We start from the raw sequence: 16,408 nt of genomic DNA on the forward strand, positions 1-16,408 counted from the left end.
TCTCACTATGAAGTGAATGGAGACTGGAGTGAGTGGGGTAGTTGGGACGCCTGTGACGCGAAGTGTGGGTTCGGAACCATAAAGCGGACCCGGACATGTGACAACCCCCCTCCGGTAGAGTATCTGGGCGGGACCTGCATAGGGCTGCCCGGGATGTCCCTGCTTTGCTACATATCAGGCACATGCCCAGGTATTATCAGTTTTACTGTATATGTATATACAATAGTATTAATCAAGTGCATAGAACTGATTGGCCTACTTGATGCAGTCTTATAAATACACATAAGAAAAGCACTACTAGTAAGTCTTATTCGTTCATTGTTGTCCATTTTCCATTTGCTAAATAAATATTCTTAATAGCAAGATAACTGCGTACAAAGCTAGTCCTCAATAGATCGATCTGTTCTAAATATAGAAGGAAATTCAAATTTGATGGTGAGAAACTTGTGCTTTTTGTCGGCTCATTTGGCAAATCTATTTTCCTATGTGATTTTGTTTCATTATATCCACATTACATAATGGAATCTGGATAGTTATAAGTGGTTGTAACAAATATTTCTTGTATGTATTTTCACTTAATGAAAAACAGAGAGTGATTCTGGAGTGCCGGTATGTATAACCATTTCAAACCGGCTTTGTTTGATATAACTAGTGTCATGCGTGTTTTAGTTCATGTAATCATTAAAACTCTGAAACACCAAATTTCAACCACTGAGAGGATGTCACTATATGAAACATGCCGTGTATCCACGTGATGTACAATTGATGAGTACATGTATGTTCGAGAGAAACATGTACAATAACAAGAACATCGATGAAGGTTAGACCTCCAGCCAATAAGATACGCCAAATAGTAATTACTCAAGCAACTGGATATGATTTTGGAAACGGTCTAATTGCTATTTGGCGTGATGACAAGAACATATCATAATGTATGCTAAATCTTAAGGCTCATTAATGTCACCGGAACACTCTGCCTTTGACCTGCAAAGAACAAAACCAACAGAAAGTGTATTGCACATCCATATAGTTCACACCAAAAAGCCATTCTTGAAGCAAAGTGACTGTCAGATTTTACAGCGTATATTGCTAGGAGTCAAGATTTTCACCCATTTTCACACTCTGTCGAACCTAGGGGTTGTTCGATCCCGGTGAGAGCAGCACCAACATGACCTGGCCTGTCTGGAAAAACAACTGGGAAAATGGAAAGTTTCTGCCTTTGGACTATGACTCTTCTGCCTCACCGAATGAGGAAGGTTGGTATTTCAGTTCATATATTGTACGATACTTAGCGTATTATTTGAATATCAGAATTGTCAGAATAAGATACCCTTCCGATTATGTTCCTTCATGTCCCACCCCAGGATGATTTGTCGTCAAATGATTTTCAGTCATTAATAAATGATGTAGTTCATGTCATTCTCCATGCCTTGAGCGATTAATTAATAGATTTGAGCTTTGAATTAAAAACTACTAATGGATACCTTCCCGTTCTATAGCTTTATATCAGTAGCACATTAGAACGTCATAAAGATTGCGACAAATTAGACAAAACGACTGTAGATATGAAAATTAATCTGGGCAGGCCAATACCGATCTGTCATTTTGCTAGGTTTTGACGTGGATCTGTACACGTACCAAGCCTTTACTTTCTTGTTTCAGGTGGGATGGACATCGCTTCGACTGTCTACGTTCTCAACATCAGCTCACACTCAGAGGAGCACGCTGTAATTGTTGTTTTTCTATCTACAATTTATCAACTGGAACTACTCAGAGTCACAAATGACTTATTCCTAAACGATCTCCTGTACATGTCAATTGATAATCATACTAGACGCATCTTTCAAGAGCCAAACTATTTAATTGACAAGGGTTTGAAATGTTACATCTTATCAAATGATGTGCATACATTGTTACAGAAAATTGCCATCAGGATACAGTACGTCCTCTGTTGGATCGATCCCCGTCTGTTCGGCCTGGCACCAGACTGGGTTCCTGTCCCGCCGTCCCTACTCTGGTCCCCGCCGCTCGCCTTCGGACAATCGGTCCGCAGGGCCATCACTAACGAGGACGATGACAACAAGATGTGGATGAATCCTGTTGGACTGGTTATTCTCCAGATAACGTGCGTTTTGTTTAAATCATAGATTCATTTCTGCAACTATGTTGTGTGTAGAGAGAGTCCATTGTGAAGGCATCTAATGGTAGTTAATAGTTATAGATGAGGTTTTTCTGATGTATGTTTACTATGCAGATAAATCAGCGAGAAAACTTTTAGAGTTAAAATCACAACTTTGATCTACATTCCAGCCGTCTGCTACAAGTGAGCTGCGTGGCCAGATTAGCGAGGTATCCACTCGACACTCAGGTCTGCTCCGTGGCTCTGCTTGGATGTGAGTCTTAATTGATCTTAATTGTGCAATTCTCACAGTGGATTTCATTGAAAACCGCTTGATCAATTCAACATATTCATTCGGTAGTTGTGTTGCGTTGCTTTAATACTAGATGTTAGTGCACAATCAAAAGGAAGAAATATCTGAATCTGTGTGTTTTGATTGCCTTCCAAGATAACGGCATACGGTACCGACTGCAGCCGTCTACGTTACCCAAACGGGCCCCCATCAAGAGCGACGCTACAGGGGTGGTGTCACAGTTCACGTTCATCGGAGTGGAGGAACGGGCGGTGTTCAAGTCATTCATCACCAACGGCACAGGTCAGTTTCCTTTCCTTTATCTACGTATATACCGTGCATGTCCATAGACTACTTGTGGGTCGTTTGGGCTCCATTTAGTGCACAAATGTACAGCTTTGCCGCCATTTCCTAATTATTCGCTTGCCTCCACTTAGGTACAGCCTCCTGCATCTACCTCAAGCAGGACTGTGATTACCGTCCCGAAAAGTGCATGACGTCACTGTCAGACGAGTGCAGAGGGACTGGTTGTGGCCACTGCTTCCTCGTCATCGGGGACTGCCAACATCAACTGGAGACCTGTCAGCAGTACATTGATGGTAACTATTAGTTTGCACCATGCCACACTGTTAGGAGGGCAAACCGCTCATATGGCTACTGAGACTAACTACTTGAATGCTTGTTGTTTCAGACACCAGCGCGTTCACGTCCCTGGAAGTCCATGTCCGGCTCCGAAGAGTCCTCTGGCGGTACATCCTCACCGCCTACCTCCCGTCCACCGTCGTCGTTACGGCGTCTTACCTGCAAACGTGGCTGTCGCCCTCACAAGCCGCCATTTCTCCCAGAGTAGTTCTCGGCGTGATGTCGGTACTGACAATGATCAAACAAATGGGGAAGACTGTGCGCATGCCCTGGGTAAGCCTCATCCAACCTTTGACCCTGAGCAATTCCTATCATTGATCGTGGTCATTGTGACTTTGCATTACTGTCTACATATGCATGAGTGTTATTTTTAGGCAGATGTAACCAGCTTTAGATAAGCTTATAGTGGCGTAGGTCCTTTCTGTAGCACTCTGTATTGCTTTCATTTAGTATTTTCTTATTGAACTAACTATTGAAGTAACATATCGTTACCTGTAGCTATGGGACACGGCATGATGTTGCAAAGCATTGCCAAACTGAATAGTATTTCTTTGACAGGTTGATGAACCGAGAGCAGTTGACATCTGGATGCTGGGGTGTCTATCGTTCGTGATTGTGGCACTTCTGGAGACGGCTGTAACACACTACCTCTCATTGACCACTCAAGAGAAGGTTTGAGTTTACATAGGCATGAGAGATTTTTCCATTTCTCCAAAAACTTCAATGTACATCAGAATAGTTTTGTTTCCTGAATTTCCCAGTAAGATAGAACCATTGAATCATGACCTGCAGTACAGAGTACAGAGCAAACATAACCAAACTTGTAGCTATTAAAATATACGCCCTGAATCATATTCCCTCAGGAGAAGAAGGAAATCCGTGCAGAGAAGCGGGAGAGAGAACGGAACCCGCCTGTCCAAATACCCCGACCTGGACTGAGGGACTCATCGGTGAGGGCTCACAAGCCATCCGAACACCAGAAGACCGCGATCCCCGAGGAGCCGATATCCATCCCTCGAGCACGACTGAGCAAGCCCTCCAGGCTTAGGTGGCACCAGCTGACTGATAAGGAATGGGTGGTGGTGATCAAACAAAAATCAAAGGTTAATGAACTCAAGCAGTCAGACGACAATGTTGTTAAGCCGCGAGACCATGACAGCAGCCCAACTGTCTCGTACACTCCTCCCACGATGATGTCCCGTACCATGTACACAAACGTGCCGGCTTTTGACGCTAGAGCCGTCGGGCCGAGTGCAGCCGAACGGGCTGACAGCATGGCGGGAAAAACAGATCGACATGCCAGGGTCATACTGCCGGTCCTTTTCCTTATATTTAGCATTGGATATTGGAGCTTTTATCAGTATTAAGTGGTTAAGATACAAAGTTAATTGCCTTGTGATACTACTGTACCATTGTGATTGTGTAGTTTTGTAATGACTGCCGGAATTGTTTAGAAATGCACTATATTCCATGGTAGGAGTCTGAAAAAGAGATGGATGTCGCTAGATGTCAATTATGGAAATGATGACCTTATTTGCATAAGCTATGGGAAAGTGATCTGTCTACATAGTGGTAAAAATGTAATTGAAGAAGTGATTTGGAATCATAAGTGTGGTGAAGTCGAATGGGAAATTGAGCCAAAGTAATAGCGGCCATTAGATGTTTCACAAGAAAGGTTGTAGTTTCCAGAAGTAGAGAGATGGTTTGAACAGTTCTGCATTAAGGACTTCCCACAATCATTTTAATGCCTGACATTTAATATGTCCCATCGTTTTCATCAGTATTAAGTAGTGAGTCGTACTAGGAATGTCAAAACACCTGGTCTCTGCCAAATACACTGGGATTTTTTGGTCACGAAAAATGCAATACTTAACGTGATACTGAGACTTCATGGGACATTATTATATTTAGCATAGTAATATTGGTAACAATATTCAAGGATGATAAATGCAACTATTGTGATGTTTTACTCTGCACCTTAAACAATGTTTACCTATCTATGAGTTAAGATGGCAATTGAGAATTGCAATGTATAGCATCAGTATTTCAATTCGCCGTGATGAAACCACCCCAACATACGATGCAAGGTTACGTTATGTCTCATTTTCTACAGAAATAATTATTTTCAGAACGACTGTTAAGGCCGTCAAAGATAAGGAATTTATCAAATGATTCGTTATAGATACTCTTTCCTGTAGTCATGTAAATACTCACGTGTATGTCAGATGTTTAAATGTGTAATACTATTTGCTGTAATAAAAATGACATTATCACGCCTCGACGTCATAAACTATGGAGTCGAAGGCCACTCTCTCATTCGTGAATATTTAATGATAAACATGTTATGATGTATGTTACGAGGCTGGCCTATATATATATTGTGAATGGAAATATATTCTGTTTATTGATAAGAACATACGTGGTTGAAAAAAGAGAGAAATGACGGACCATAACGTTATATGGGATATGAGTGAGCATAGATTCCGACAAGAAGAGGTTTTCATGATGTCCTTGGGTGAAAGGGCAAAACGATTACTTCCATCAAATCAAGACTTAACGACACCACGTGCTCTCAGGAACGCTTTTCTGTATACATGATCACTCTCACGTCACCACTGTATTTCCTCAAGTGACAGAGATGTAAACGCCCTGATGAAATGTCCATATTCCATCAGCTACATGTAGTTTGATCTTTCCTAGCTCCTTGCCTTGACTAAAACTTAACATGGTATTTCTCTCAACAATGATTCTGCATATCCTTGCGGTATCGACAGTCCTGCTGTATACCAGACGTGTTGTTGACGCAGGTAAGTCGCTCAACCCAAATGGATCACCCAATCAATAATCCGAGGACACCAAAGGCGGCTATGGTGATCTCTCTTTAGGATGTTGCATGTACTACTAAAACTGTCCGGTCGCAACGAGTTATGCAAATAGGAGTACAGGTCTATTTCAAGCTAAGATACATAATGATACAAGGTCATATAGTCATAATTCATAACGGTAAGGTGTAATCTACCTCAGGGTGATTTTCTGGGTGGATACTTGTTCACATGTCAATACTAGCGTTAGCGAACAAATAGCTATTTTGTTGTTGGTATATATGTCTCCACCAAGAGTATCAATGTTATGTATTTTTGAACAGAGTTTGCGATTATATTTCATATAAGCAGGCTGCTTTGATATGTTATTTTCCTGCTTTGAGATATGCTGATGAATGGAGAAGCTTAACCTTAATGTTAAGTTTTGTTCCAACACGTTTTGTTACATTTGCAACCCAGCAATATCATCAACTTATGCATACGATAATCTATTTAATGAAAGAAACATTGTTTAGGTACACTATGGTGCTTTGGCGTAAACTGATGACATGTCTCATGGCAATAGCCTACACTACCCCAGTAACATCCACAGCCTGCGAGGGAGGAACATTGGAGCTGTCCTGTGACTTGGGATGGACGCTTCAGATCGACGCCGCCAACTACGGCCGGTTGACCCTTACCCACGCCAGTTGTGGCAGTTGGGCAGCTGACAACTGTCGATCAGCCAACAGCATGTCCATTGTGACGAGCGCCTGTCAGGGGTTACCGCGGTGCGCCGTGGGAGCAAGTTACCGGGACTTCCTCGGCGACCCCTGTCCTGGTATCGGGAAGTACCTGGAGGTTACATACCGCTGTCAAGGTTGTGTTGTAGCCTCATTAAGTCTGCAAACGATTCCCTTTGTTACATATGTAATTCCCATTATTTACAATTGAGGCATTATCATCATAATGCTTACTCGTTGAGGAAAGAAATAGGGTCCTAATTTGCAGAGCATTGAGATATACGTATCATTTCATACAAATTGAAGTCGCTATTGTGTACTACTGGTGTTCCCGATTCTTACATGCCACATGCGTTGAATTTTCAAAATAGAACATGAAGGAATGATAAAAAGATCTTATTTACTATGCAAATGTATGACATAATCTGACCGCCAAAAATACAGGTTCCGTTAGAAATGTGAGTTGATGTTGGTTAAGTATGAAAATGTAAAATAGGAGTTTACTGACTGCTTTTCATTTACTTAGGCAACCCTTGCAACGGTGCCCCAAACCACCCCGAAAATTACGCAAGTACCTGTGGGCTACAACCCACCTACCAACCCGGCCACACCTGCACCTTCGCCTGCCCGGACGGATACACCCAGTCTGGGGGTGCTGCGGACAAAATGTGCCAGAACGGCCAATGGGTGGGGGAAGATTTAGTGTGTTCCGGTACGTGTACCTCATTTTACTGGAGTGTCAACTTGTAAACTATTGTGTCTGCTAGATATAATTTTCGGCATCACTACTCTGATGTTCCAATGTTCGTTTATGCCCGATTAACGACGTAGTAAAATGAACTGAATCGATAGTATCTTGCTGTGCCAGAGTGAAACGTGAAACATGTTACTTAGTCTTACAGTGAGTGATAAAAGCTTTCTAGGTAACAACCGGTGAGGTGAGGTGAGGTGAGGTAACAACTATGTATCAATGTGCCTGATGGTAAAGTATTACTATTACAAGCTGCTTAATAGGTGATAATCAATATGCCTGATGGAGAAAGTATTGTGGATGCTATTATTGAATCACCTGAATATGTTATCATGAAAGGAAAACATTCTTGATAACACGATTCTTTCTCCTAGATATTGACGAGTGTGGAATGAACAATGGAGGCTGTACTGATGTATGTACCAACTCTCCCGGTTCTTACGTCTGTTCCTGCTACGGAGAAGTGCCCATGGACAACGGCGCCTGCCTAGGTACGCATAAAAGGATAAAATGCGATGACACAACAAAATCTCAGTGCAACTTTGAACCATAGCAGTCATCTTCTTTTAGGGTCCCTTCCTCTCTTTTCCTTCGACAGGATTCAAGGGAACGACAGTACACTTTGAGAGTTCCTCCTATATACAGTCGACTATGTTCGACAGAATTAATGATTGAATGGGCCACTGTATTCACTTACATTGATAAAACAGTTCTGACATCGCCTGACATTTTTTCTACCAAAAACCATAGTCATAGATTTGAAAGAAAAATTGCTCGGTTTGTCTATGCTTTTATCTAAATGGCAATAAAAATCCTATTCGTCATGTTGTCTCCTTACATACATGTGTACTACCCATCCAGCCTGCCTTGACAGAGACACGGACGGCACCTATGAATACCAGTGGGACCTGCAGCCTGTCACCTTTCCGTACATAGTCATGGCAGCACGAACGGACGGTCCCGTTCATCTGGCCCTGTCTACTGAAGTCAACAATGTGGAACAGGCGTATGAGATCATCATCCGGGGACAGAGCAGTGATGGGAGTGTCATCCGCCGCAGCGTGCAGGGTCCGGACATGGTGTCTGCCGACACGAGGGGTAAGAATGCTAAAATGACTGAAGACCTTGACAATGTGTCATTCAAGTATCATAAATTGCCGGTAAAACAGGGCAAAACGAAGTAACAAAACCGGAAGTTCACACACACACGCACACACACACACACACACATAAACACACCGCACACACACACACAGTGTTAAGTAAGCTTCTTAGACTTAGCAGACGAATATTGCAGTGATCAAGTATACTCCCACTCTATTACAGATATTGTTTTCCATCCCTTACTCGATCCCAGGAATCCTATCTCCGGGAGCCTACCGCGCGTTCTGGATCTACTGGTGGCCAAGTGGAACCATCGCGGTCAGGCTGCAGGGGGAGACCCTGCCCTTCCTACAGTGGACGGACCCCGATCCTCTGCCGGTCCGTTACATCGGGTATACCATGGACCAGCAGTTCCCTGCGCAGTGGAGGTTCTGTCGAGGTAAACATGATGTTTTTTGGTACATAAAAAAACTGCAATGCCTAGAAATGCAGTAGAATAGTCTGCTACAAAGACAAATGCAGACGGTACCCTACCCAAAACGTAGGGTGAACCAGCCCTGGTGCCTGACTGTGATCATCACACCATCATTCATCACACCATCATTCATGACACCATCATTCATCACACCATCATCACACCATCATCACACCATCGGGTAGAATGTGTAAACATTTAAAAGCATTCATGTGTAAATAATGTTGGATATGTTGGGTTTATCCACTTCCAAGTGAATGGAGACTGGAGTGAGTGGGGTAGTTGGGGCTCCTGTGACGCGAAGTGTGGGTTCGGAACCATAAAGCGGACCCGAACATGTGACAACCCCCCTCCGGTAGAGTATCTAGGCGGGACTTGCATCGGAACGCCAGGCTTGTCCAACCTTTGCTACATATCAGGGATATGCCCAGGTACGGTATCATTTGTTTCTTCATGTGGGTATGGCGTACTTAAAAGAGGGTCTGCATGGGGGGTCCTGACAACGCTTTACGCTAAATTCAGGACGGTCGACTACGTTTCACGTTAAATTCCGAAGGCTGGCAACGCTTTACGCTAAATTCAGAAAGGCCGGCAACAGTTTACGCTAAATTCTGAAAGACTGGCAACACTCGGCAAGGGCGGGGGTATGCTCCGCCGGGAAGATTTTGAAATTTTGACTCTCTGAAACACCATTTCCTGCATTTTGAGGGGAAATTTTCGCTGGTAGACAAAGCTAAGTTAAATGGCATATCTAATTAAAGATTCCCAGGGGTTCAGTGTAAGCCACCCAACAGATTTTTTACCATGCCGAGCGCCGAAGGGGCGAGGCGTCGCAAGGGACGTTGTGAAATCCTGACACCCTGAACCGCGATTTCTTATGTTTTTCTGGCTATCATATAAAGCTGAGTTAAATGACATTTCTATCAGCAAAAAGGTGTTTGAGTTTGACACGTCACATCCCCCAACATCATTTTCAGAATTTCGAGCGCCGAAGGCGCGAGGCGGCGCAAGGGAGGACCATGAAAATTTTGAAATCTTGACCCTCTAAAATGATATTTCCTGCATTTTATTTTTGATGGGCAAATTTTGCTGGCAGACTAACCTAATTTATAACTTCAATGACATTGCAAAAAGGTTTTTGAGGGCGAGGCCACCGATACAATTTCTACCATGTCGATGACCGAATAGTCGCAAGGGAGGTCCGGCAAAATTTTGAAATCTTTATCCTTTGAAACGCAATTTCCTTTGTTTTGAGGGCTAAAATTTACTGGTAGACTACGCTTCGACTTACGAAATTTGGGAGGCCAGACTACGATTTACGGGTAATTTTTAGGCTAGATTACGTTTTACGTAAAATTTTTGGGCTAGATTACGTCTTACGTGAAATGCACTGGCTACGCTTTACGGTAAATTTTTCATCCTCACTACGAATTACGTGAAATAAAATAGCTTCCCTACGAATTACGGGAAATTAAAAGGCCTGCCTACGCCTTACGGAAAAGAGCATGCAGACCCTCTTAAAAACATCTACAAATCGAGGTGCTATCAATTTATTACCTTGATACAGATTTATTGGTAAAGTGAATTCAGAGGTAAAATAATCAGATTTTTTTTGTTATTGAACAGAGAGTGACACTTCGATGCCGGTAAGTATGATCATTTTTATCTAATATTTTTGTTTTGTTTGGGAAATACAGACAGTGGCTAATAGGTAAAACGGTCAGAGAAGACCCACACAAAAATTGCATCCTCGCATGATTCTATAGAGGGAAAATCCAAATGATGACAATACGGAATTACGTATAATGTGCAGACTTCTGACTGAGATTGAAGGTTTTCTAATAATGAAGATGACTGGCATCATCCAAATATGTATAACGAAAGAATCAAGAATGCTGGGTTTTCTCTTCAATTACGTACCTTTCGCTATATACACAACGCATCTTACCCACACCTCGTTATCACACCTAGGGCTTGTTCGATCCCGGTGAGAGCAGCACCAACATGACCTGGCCTGTCTGGAAAAACAACTGGGAAAATGGAAAGTTTCTGCCTTTGGACTATGACTCTTCTAAAGCACCGAGCGAGACGGGTTCGTATTTACAAAATTATCCCCATGTGTGTGTATCTATATATAAACAGAACGTCTGCAGCTATATTTCTGGATAACATTTCATCATATTCTACTTCACTATTTTACCTATTTTGTGAATATAGATATCATTTACTCGTCATAATATTTATGCTTACTTACCATTCCTCATTAATTGCAGGCGAAATGGACATCGCCTCGACTGTCTACGTTCTCAACATCAGCTCACTTTCAGAAGAACATGCTGTAAATTTTTCCTTACCCTACGTCGACATTAATGTCACATGGTTCAAGCCACTAACATTCAGTTTTATAATATCTAAATGGATCATTGGACATAATTTGCCCTCTATTGTCTTAGAATTGAACAATTTGTATTCAAAGAGCGTTCTCTAAAATTTATTTTTTAAACGTTGAAACATTGTGTATCTACTTCTTTGGCGTTAGTTTATTTTTATTGTTTCAGCACATTTTCATCAGAGTCCAGTACGTCCTCTGTTGGATCGATCCCCGTCTGTTCGGCCTGGCACCAGGCTGGGTTCCTGTCCCGCCGTCCCTGCTCTGGTCCCCGCCGCTCGCCTTCGGACAATCGGTCCGCCGGGCCATCACTAAAGAGGACGATGACAACAAGATGTGGATGAATAGTGATGGACTGATTATTCTTCAGATAACGTAGGTTCTGTCTGACAGACCCACATATTTATACAAAATTGTGTTAGATTGAGAGTCTATTTGACGATGGGAGAGACGAAAGGAAAAAGTGTTTTATAATTGCTGAACTTAGTTTAGTTTTGTATGATTTTAGTTCATACAACTAACTCGTCAATAGATACTGCGTATTCAATAAAAAAACTATAATGTTGTATTATGATTTTTGAACACCAGCCGTCTGTTAGAAGTGAACTGCGTGGCACGACTAGCGAGGTATCCACTCGACACTCAGGTCTGCTCCGTGGCTCTGCTTGGATGTGAGTGTTTTGTTTCCTTTTAATTCATACTTTTATATTTCGTACAATATACCCAATATGAAATCGAAGGTTACACATATATGTTTACGTCTCAGTGAGAGCGAAGAGCGATCTCCGTCTAGTGAAAAGGCTATGGACCCCTTTTGTTTGACGAAAAACAAGATAATATAGAGCAAAGTGACATGTTTCTTTCACGTGAAGGTAAACTTCATCAAAGCCAGTGGTTAGTGATAATGGTGTGATGATTCGAGACGTAGCACATGAGATATAAAGTGTATTTTTGTTGTTTAAAAAGAAACTCAATGGGGTTTAATGAAACCACCTTGAAACACTGAGTGATTCAGTTAATGTACTAGTATTTCATTACATTTTGCAAGACAATGGCATACGGTACCGACTGCAGCCGTCCACGTTACCCAAACGGGCCCCCATCAAGAGCGACGCTACAGGGGTGGTGTCTCAGTTCACGTTCATCGGCGTGGAGGAACGGGCGGTGTTCAAGTCATTCATCACCAACGGCACAGGTTAACTGCAACCATTACTTTACTTGTATGGGATTATAGAAGACTTGGAATCTGTATATTACATTTTGGAGCCGCTAGATTTTGTATGTGTATTGTCCTCTAAGCGAATTTTTCGGCTTCCTCGTTTAGGTTCAGCCGAATGCGTTTACCTAAAGCAGGACTGTGATTACCGTCTTGAAAAGTGCATGACGTCACTGTCAGACGAGTGCAGAGGGTCCGGCTGCGGTCACTGCTACCTCATCCTAGGGGACTGTCAACATCAACTCGATACCTGTCCTCAATATCTGAATGGTAACGATTCTAACATATGACCTTACGAAAGTCGCTGTACTTTTGTCGTGTCAATAAAGATTGTTTATGACAAAGTTTAGCTTTCTACAGCATGCAGCCGTGTAAGAAAGACAAGGAAATTTTATTAGCAACATAACACAAGGTTGAGATGATGATTTTCATAAAGCATATTACAAACATGTTAAGAGCAATATACTATCGTTGTACAACGATACCTTCCTTTGGTAAATATTGGTCTACCTGCATATACGTGACTTCATCAAAAATACGACGAAAAGTTTGTCAAACTTTTGTCACTTGTACCTAAGGCGACAGCAAGTAAATTTCATTGATGACATCCTCTGCAGACTCCAAATTTAATGAGAGAGGGCAAAATGTAGGGCAAAAAGAATGGCAAGTTCTTTCAGTATTTAAGAAGTGCACAAAGTACAATGAAGGCCAACATATAATATATTTTACCATTTTAGTACACTCTCGTCATTTCACCGTGGTCATATTCACCATCTCCGGAGAGTAAAAAATCTTTTTTTTCTAAATCAGGTGAAAATTAGTGAGCGCGCTGATGTCATCCATAAAATCTATCTTGTTGTTGTCTAACTGGTCTAATTTGCGGGTACCTACTTTTGATCTCAATGTTTCATAAGACAAATCCAGTATCTATTTTTGCAACAAATGTTCCGTCCCATCATCGTTTATTTTCGCAGACACCAGCGCGTTCACGTCCCTGGAAGTCCATGTCCGGCTCCGAAGAGTCCTCTGGCGGTACATCCTCACCGCCTACCTCCCGTCCACCGTCGTCGTTACGGCGTCTTACCTGCAAACGTGGCTGTCCCCCTCACAAGCCGCCATTTCTCCCAGAGTAGTTCTCGGTGTGATGTCGGTACTGACGATCATCAAACAGATGGGGATGACTGTGCGCATGCCCTGGGTAAGCATCATCGAATTGTCCTGTATTGATGTACTGAAGGCAGTCATTATGATAGCCTGACTAAAATCGCGCCCCTAGCGGCCGGTCCTACAGGGGGTAATTACTACAGCCAGCGAGAGCTTGAATGTGTAAACACAGGCTATCATTATGATATATGTAATTTTCTGTAACTTGAGTCTTGGAAGAGTAAGTTCCTGCCAATGTGTGATGATGCATGCATATATGTAAAATATTATCAGACAAAATAATAGCTTTATTGTCACACACACACACACACACACACACCAAACTGCGTATTCAAAACATTATAAATGATATGCCATCTCGCATTGTTGCATTTTTGCCTAATAGGTTGATGAACCGAGAGCAATTGACATCTGGATGCTGGGGTGTTTATCGTTCGTGATTGTGGCACTTCTGGAGACGGCTGTAACACACTACCTCTCATTGGCCACTCAGGAAAAGGTATCTGAAGAGTCACAAAAGTTTATATTTTTCATCACCATTTCTTGGAGCATTTCTTCAAGTTTCTACCCTAAGGATAAAATAGGTGTGCAATTAAGTGCAGTTAAGTCAAGTCAAGTCAAAACCATATAGTCAAGTTACAGCTAATGAATTCAAATCATATTCCTGCAGGAGAAGAAAGAAATCCTAGCAGAGGAGCGAGAGAAAGAACAGAACCCACCCGTCCAAATACCCCGTCCTGGACTGAAGGATCGATCGGGGAGGGCTCACAAGCCGCCCGAAGATGAACAAAACAAGGTCACGCTCTTAGACCAACCGATGTCCATCCCTCGAGCACGCCTGTGCAACCCTTCGTGGCTAAGGTGGCACCAGATGACCGATAGGGAATGGGTGATCGTGGTTAAAGAAGATAGCACTGACCACAAGCAACCAGACGGCAATGTTGTAAACCCGCGAGATCATGACAGCAGCCCAACTGTCTCGTACACTCCTCCCACGACAATGTCCCGCACCATGTACACAAACGTGCCGGCTTTTGACGCTAGAGCCGTCGGGCCGAGTGCAGCCGAACGGGCCGATAGCATGGCGGGAAAAACAGATCAACATGCCAGGGTCATACTTCCGGTCCTTTTCGTGATATTTAACATTGGGTATTGGAGCTTTTATCATCAATAATTCAGGCCAAGCAAAGTTTAATGCATTGATTGTACTGAATTACTCTTCTTTGACCACGAGCATGGTTATGATATTTAGTACCACATTAATCTTAGTGCTCTTCTTTGACAGCTAAATGCACTGTACAAACAACCATCGAAGCCTGCATAATAATTATTAAACGTAAAGCTCTGAAATTTATTCATATTCAAGTTTTTTGTTAGTACATGATATCTAGATATTCGGCATGTTTACCTTTTGAAATTTGATTTTATACCCACGAGTATGTATGATATAGGCTACGTTCATTTGTTAGATAGGGGTGAATAAAAAAATTCAATGTTCACAAGTATTGTTAGTATACACAATGGCAAGATTAAGCCTTTATATTGAGTACAGCTTTGGAAATTTTCCATGCTGACAGAACCAACGTTTTTCAATAAAGTTTCAAGTACCTGATCTTCATCTCTATTTGCAAGTCTGATTACTTTTTAGGGAATGTGTGAGGTAATTGATAAAGTTGATAGCCAATAATTTGGAAATGGGTTCTTTGAAACTGCTTGATCTACTTATCTACCATTTATATGGCATATGGACAAATAGACAGGTACAGACACAACAATACATGTTTGTTTGGACCTTTGTTTATTCATGAAAGCTCAAATCGGCCATTGAGGTCATGAGGGAAGAGGCAAGTGTCAGACAATATATAACAGAGATACAGTTTACATCGTTTAAAGTCCTTATAGTCCATCCATAAGTCTATAAACACAATTTTACATACATGGTAAAAATACATGATAGAGAGAAAGGCTACATGATTCAAGTCCGTTCATTTTGGCGCCGTTCTCATTAATTATGAACAATTAGACACAGGCACAAGATACAGACACACAGTCACGCACTATCAATGGAAAAATAGACATATGAACTAACTAGGGCAGATAGATATATACTAAAAATCTACATGACACCAACACATTCTATATAATGGCCTTGGTGACACCTGCTGTGAAACCTTGGTGCACCTGCCCTTTGACCCATCCATCGATGGAACTGTCATTCTTCAATAATCTATGGGTGTTTTTATCTACAAGTAATATATGTTATATCTTCAAGTAATATAGTGGATTGCATTTACTCAAGGCCTTTCATAAATATTTGATTATTTCCAAGCAGTTAGGCTATTTGATTAGTGACAGGCAGCACTTCGAGAGCCATCGTAGAGGGCACGGCCTAGAGATGACACGAGGGTTACGTACTGCCCCGTTACTACTTATACTTTATTGTCGACATATCTACGCTAGTCAAGGTATGTATTCTATCCGTTATACTTCTTACATGGCTTGTATGCATTGTACAGAACTGATGTTATATGATTACGCCTAAGGGTGGTTTACCGGTTATACGAAACAAACAAAATATCCTATTATTCATCACGTTACATATGCTCTTTGGTTGTCGGGTATGAAAAGAGAATTATTGAAAAGAAGTGTGCTATTTAGAATTGACGTATGTCATGTATTGTAAAATGATTTAATGTTTTAAAACGCAAAATC

General features: G+C 41.9%; 4 protein-coding genes across 4 annotated transcripts; all 4 read left to right on the forward strand.

Annotated features, from left to right (window-relative positions):
• Nucleotides 1-2,310: 2,310 nt before the first annotated feature.
• On the forward strand, nucleotides 2,311-4,663 carry LOC118413962 (probable ligand-gated ion channel 46). Its single transcript, XM_035817644.1, has 5 exons — nucleotides 2,311-2,393; nucleotides 2,568-2,714; nucleotides 2,849-3,326; nucleotides 3,612-3,725; nucleotides 3,917-4,663. Exons 3-5 carry the CDS (start codon nucleotides 3,087-3,089, stop codon nucleotides 4,418-4,420), a joined length of 858 nt encoding a protein of 285 aa, XP_035673537.1. The 5' UTR covers nucleotides 2,311-2,393; nucleotides 2,568-2,714; nucleotides 2,849-3,086; the 3' UTR covers nucleotides 4,421-4,663.
• A 1,767-nt stretch (nucleotides 4,664-6,430) lies between these two features.
• Nucleotides 6,431-10,115, forward strand: LOC118413572 (low-density lipoprotein receptor-related protein 4-like). The gene is made up of 7 exons (XM_035817098.1): nucleotides 6,431-6,734; nucleotides 7,124-7,309; nucleotides 7,723-7,839; nucleotides 8,210-8,446; nucleotides 8,706-8,891; nucleotides 9,182-9,393; nucleotides 10,062-10,115. The coding sequence occupies exons 1-7, from the start codon at nucleotides 6,431-6,433 to the stop codon at nucleotides 10,113-10,115; spliced, it is 1,296 nt and encodes a 431-aa protein (XP_035672991.1).
• Nucleotides 10,116-10,790: 675 nt separating this feature from the next.
• Nucleotides 10,791-13,790, forward strand: LOC118413573 (gamma-aminobutyric acid receptor subunit beta-like). Its single transcript, XM_035817099.1, has 7 exons — nucleotides 10,791-11,019; nucleotides 11,201-11,265; nucleotides 11,486-11,691; nucleotides 11,905-11,987; nucleotides 12,365-12,511; nucleotides 12,641-12,802; nucleotides 13,507-13,790. Exons 1-7 carry the CDS (start codon nucleotides 10,932-10,934, stop codon nucleotides 13,788-13,790), a joined length of 1,035 nt encoding a protein of 344 aa, XP_035672992.1. The 5' UTR covers nucleotides 10,791-10,931.
• Nucleotides 13,791-14,087: 297 nt separating this feature from the next.
• On the forward strand, nucleotides 14,088-15,267 carry LOC118413973. Its single transcript, XM_035817665.1, has 2 exons — nucleotides 14,088-14,195; nucleotides 14,367-15,267. Exons 1-2 carry the CDS (start codon nucleotides 14,112-14,114, stop codon nucleotides 14,868-14,870), a joined length of 588 nt encoding a protein of 195 aa, XP_035673558.1. The 5' UTR covers nucleotides 14,088-14,111; the 3' UTR covers nucleotides 14,871-15,267.
• The last annotated feature ends 1,141 nt before the right edge of the window (nucleotides 15,268-16,408 follow it).

The sequence above is a fragment of the Branchiostoma floridae genome, chromosome 4 (assembly GCF_000003815.2).
Source record: "Branchiostoma floridae strain S238N-H82 chromosome 4, Bfl_VNyyK, whole genome shotgun sequence".
Classification (NCBI taxonomy): domain Eukaryota; kingdom Metazoa; phylum Chordata; class Leptocardii; order Amphioxiformes; family Branchiostomatidae; genus Branchiostoma; species Branchiostoma floridae.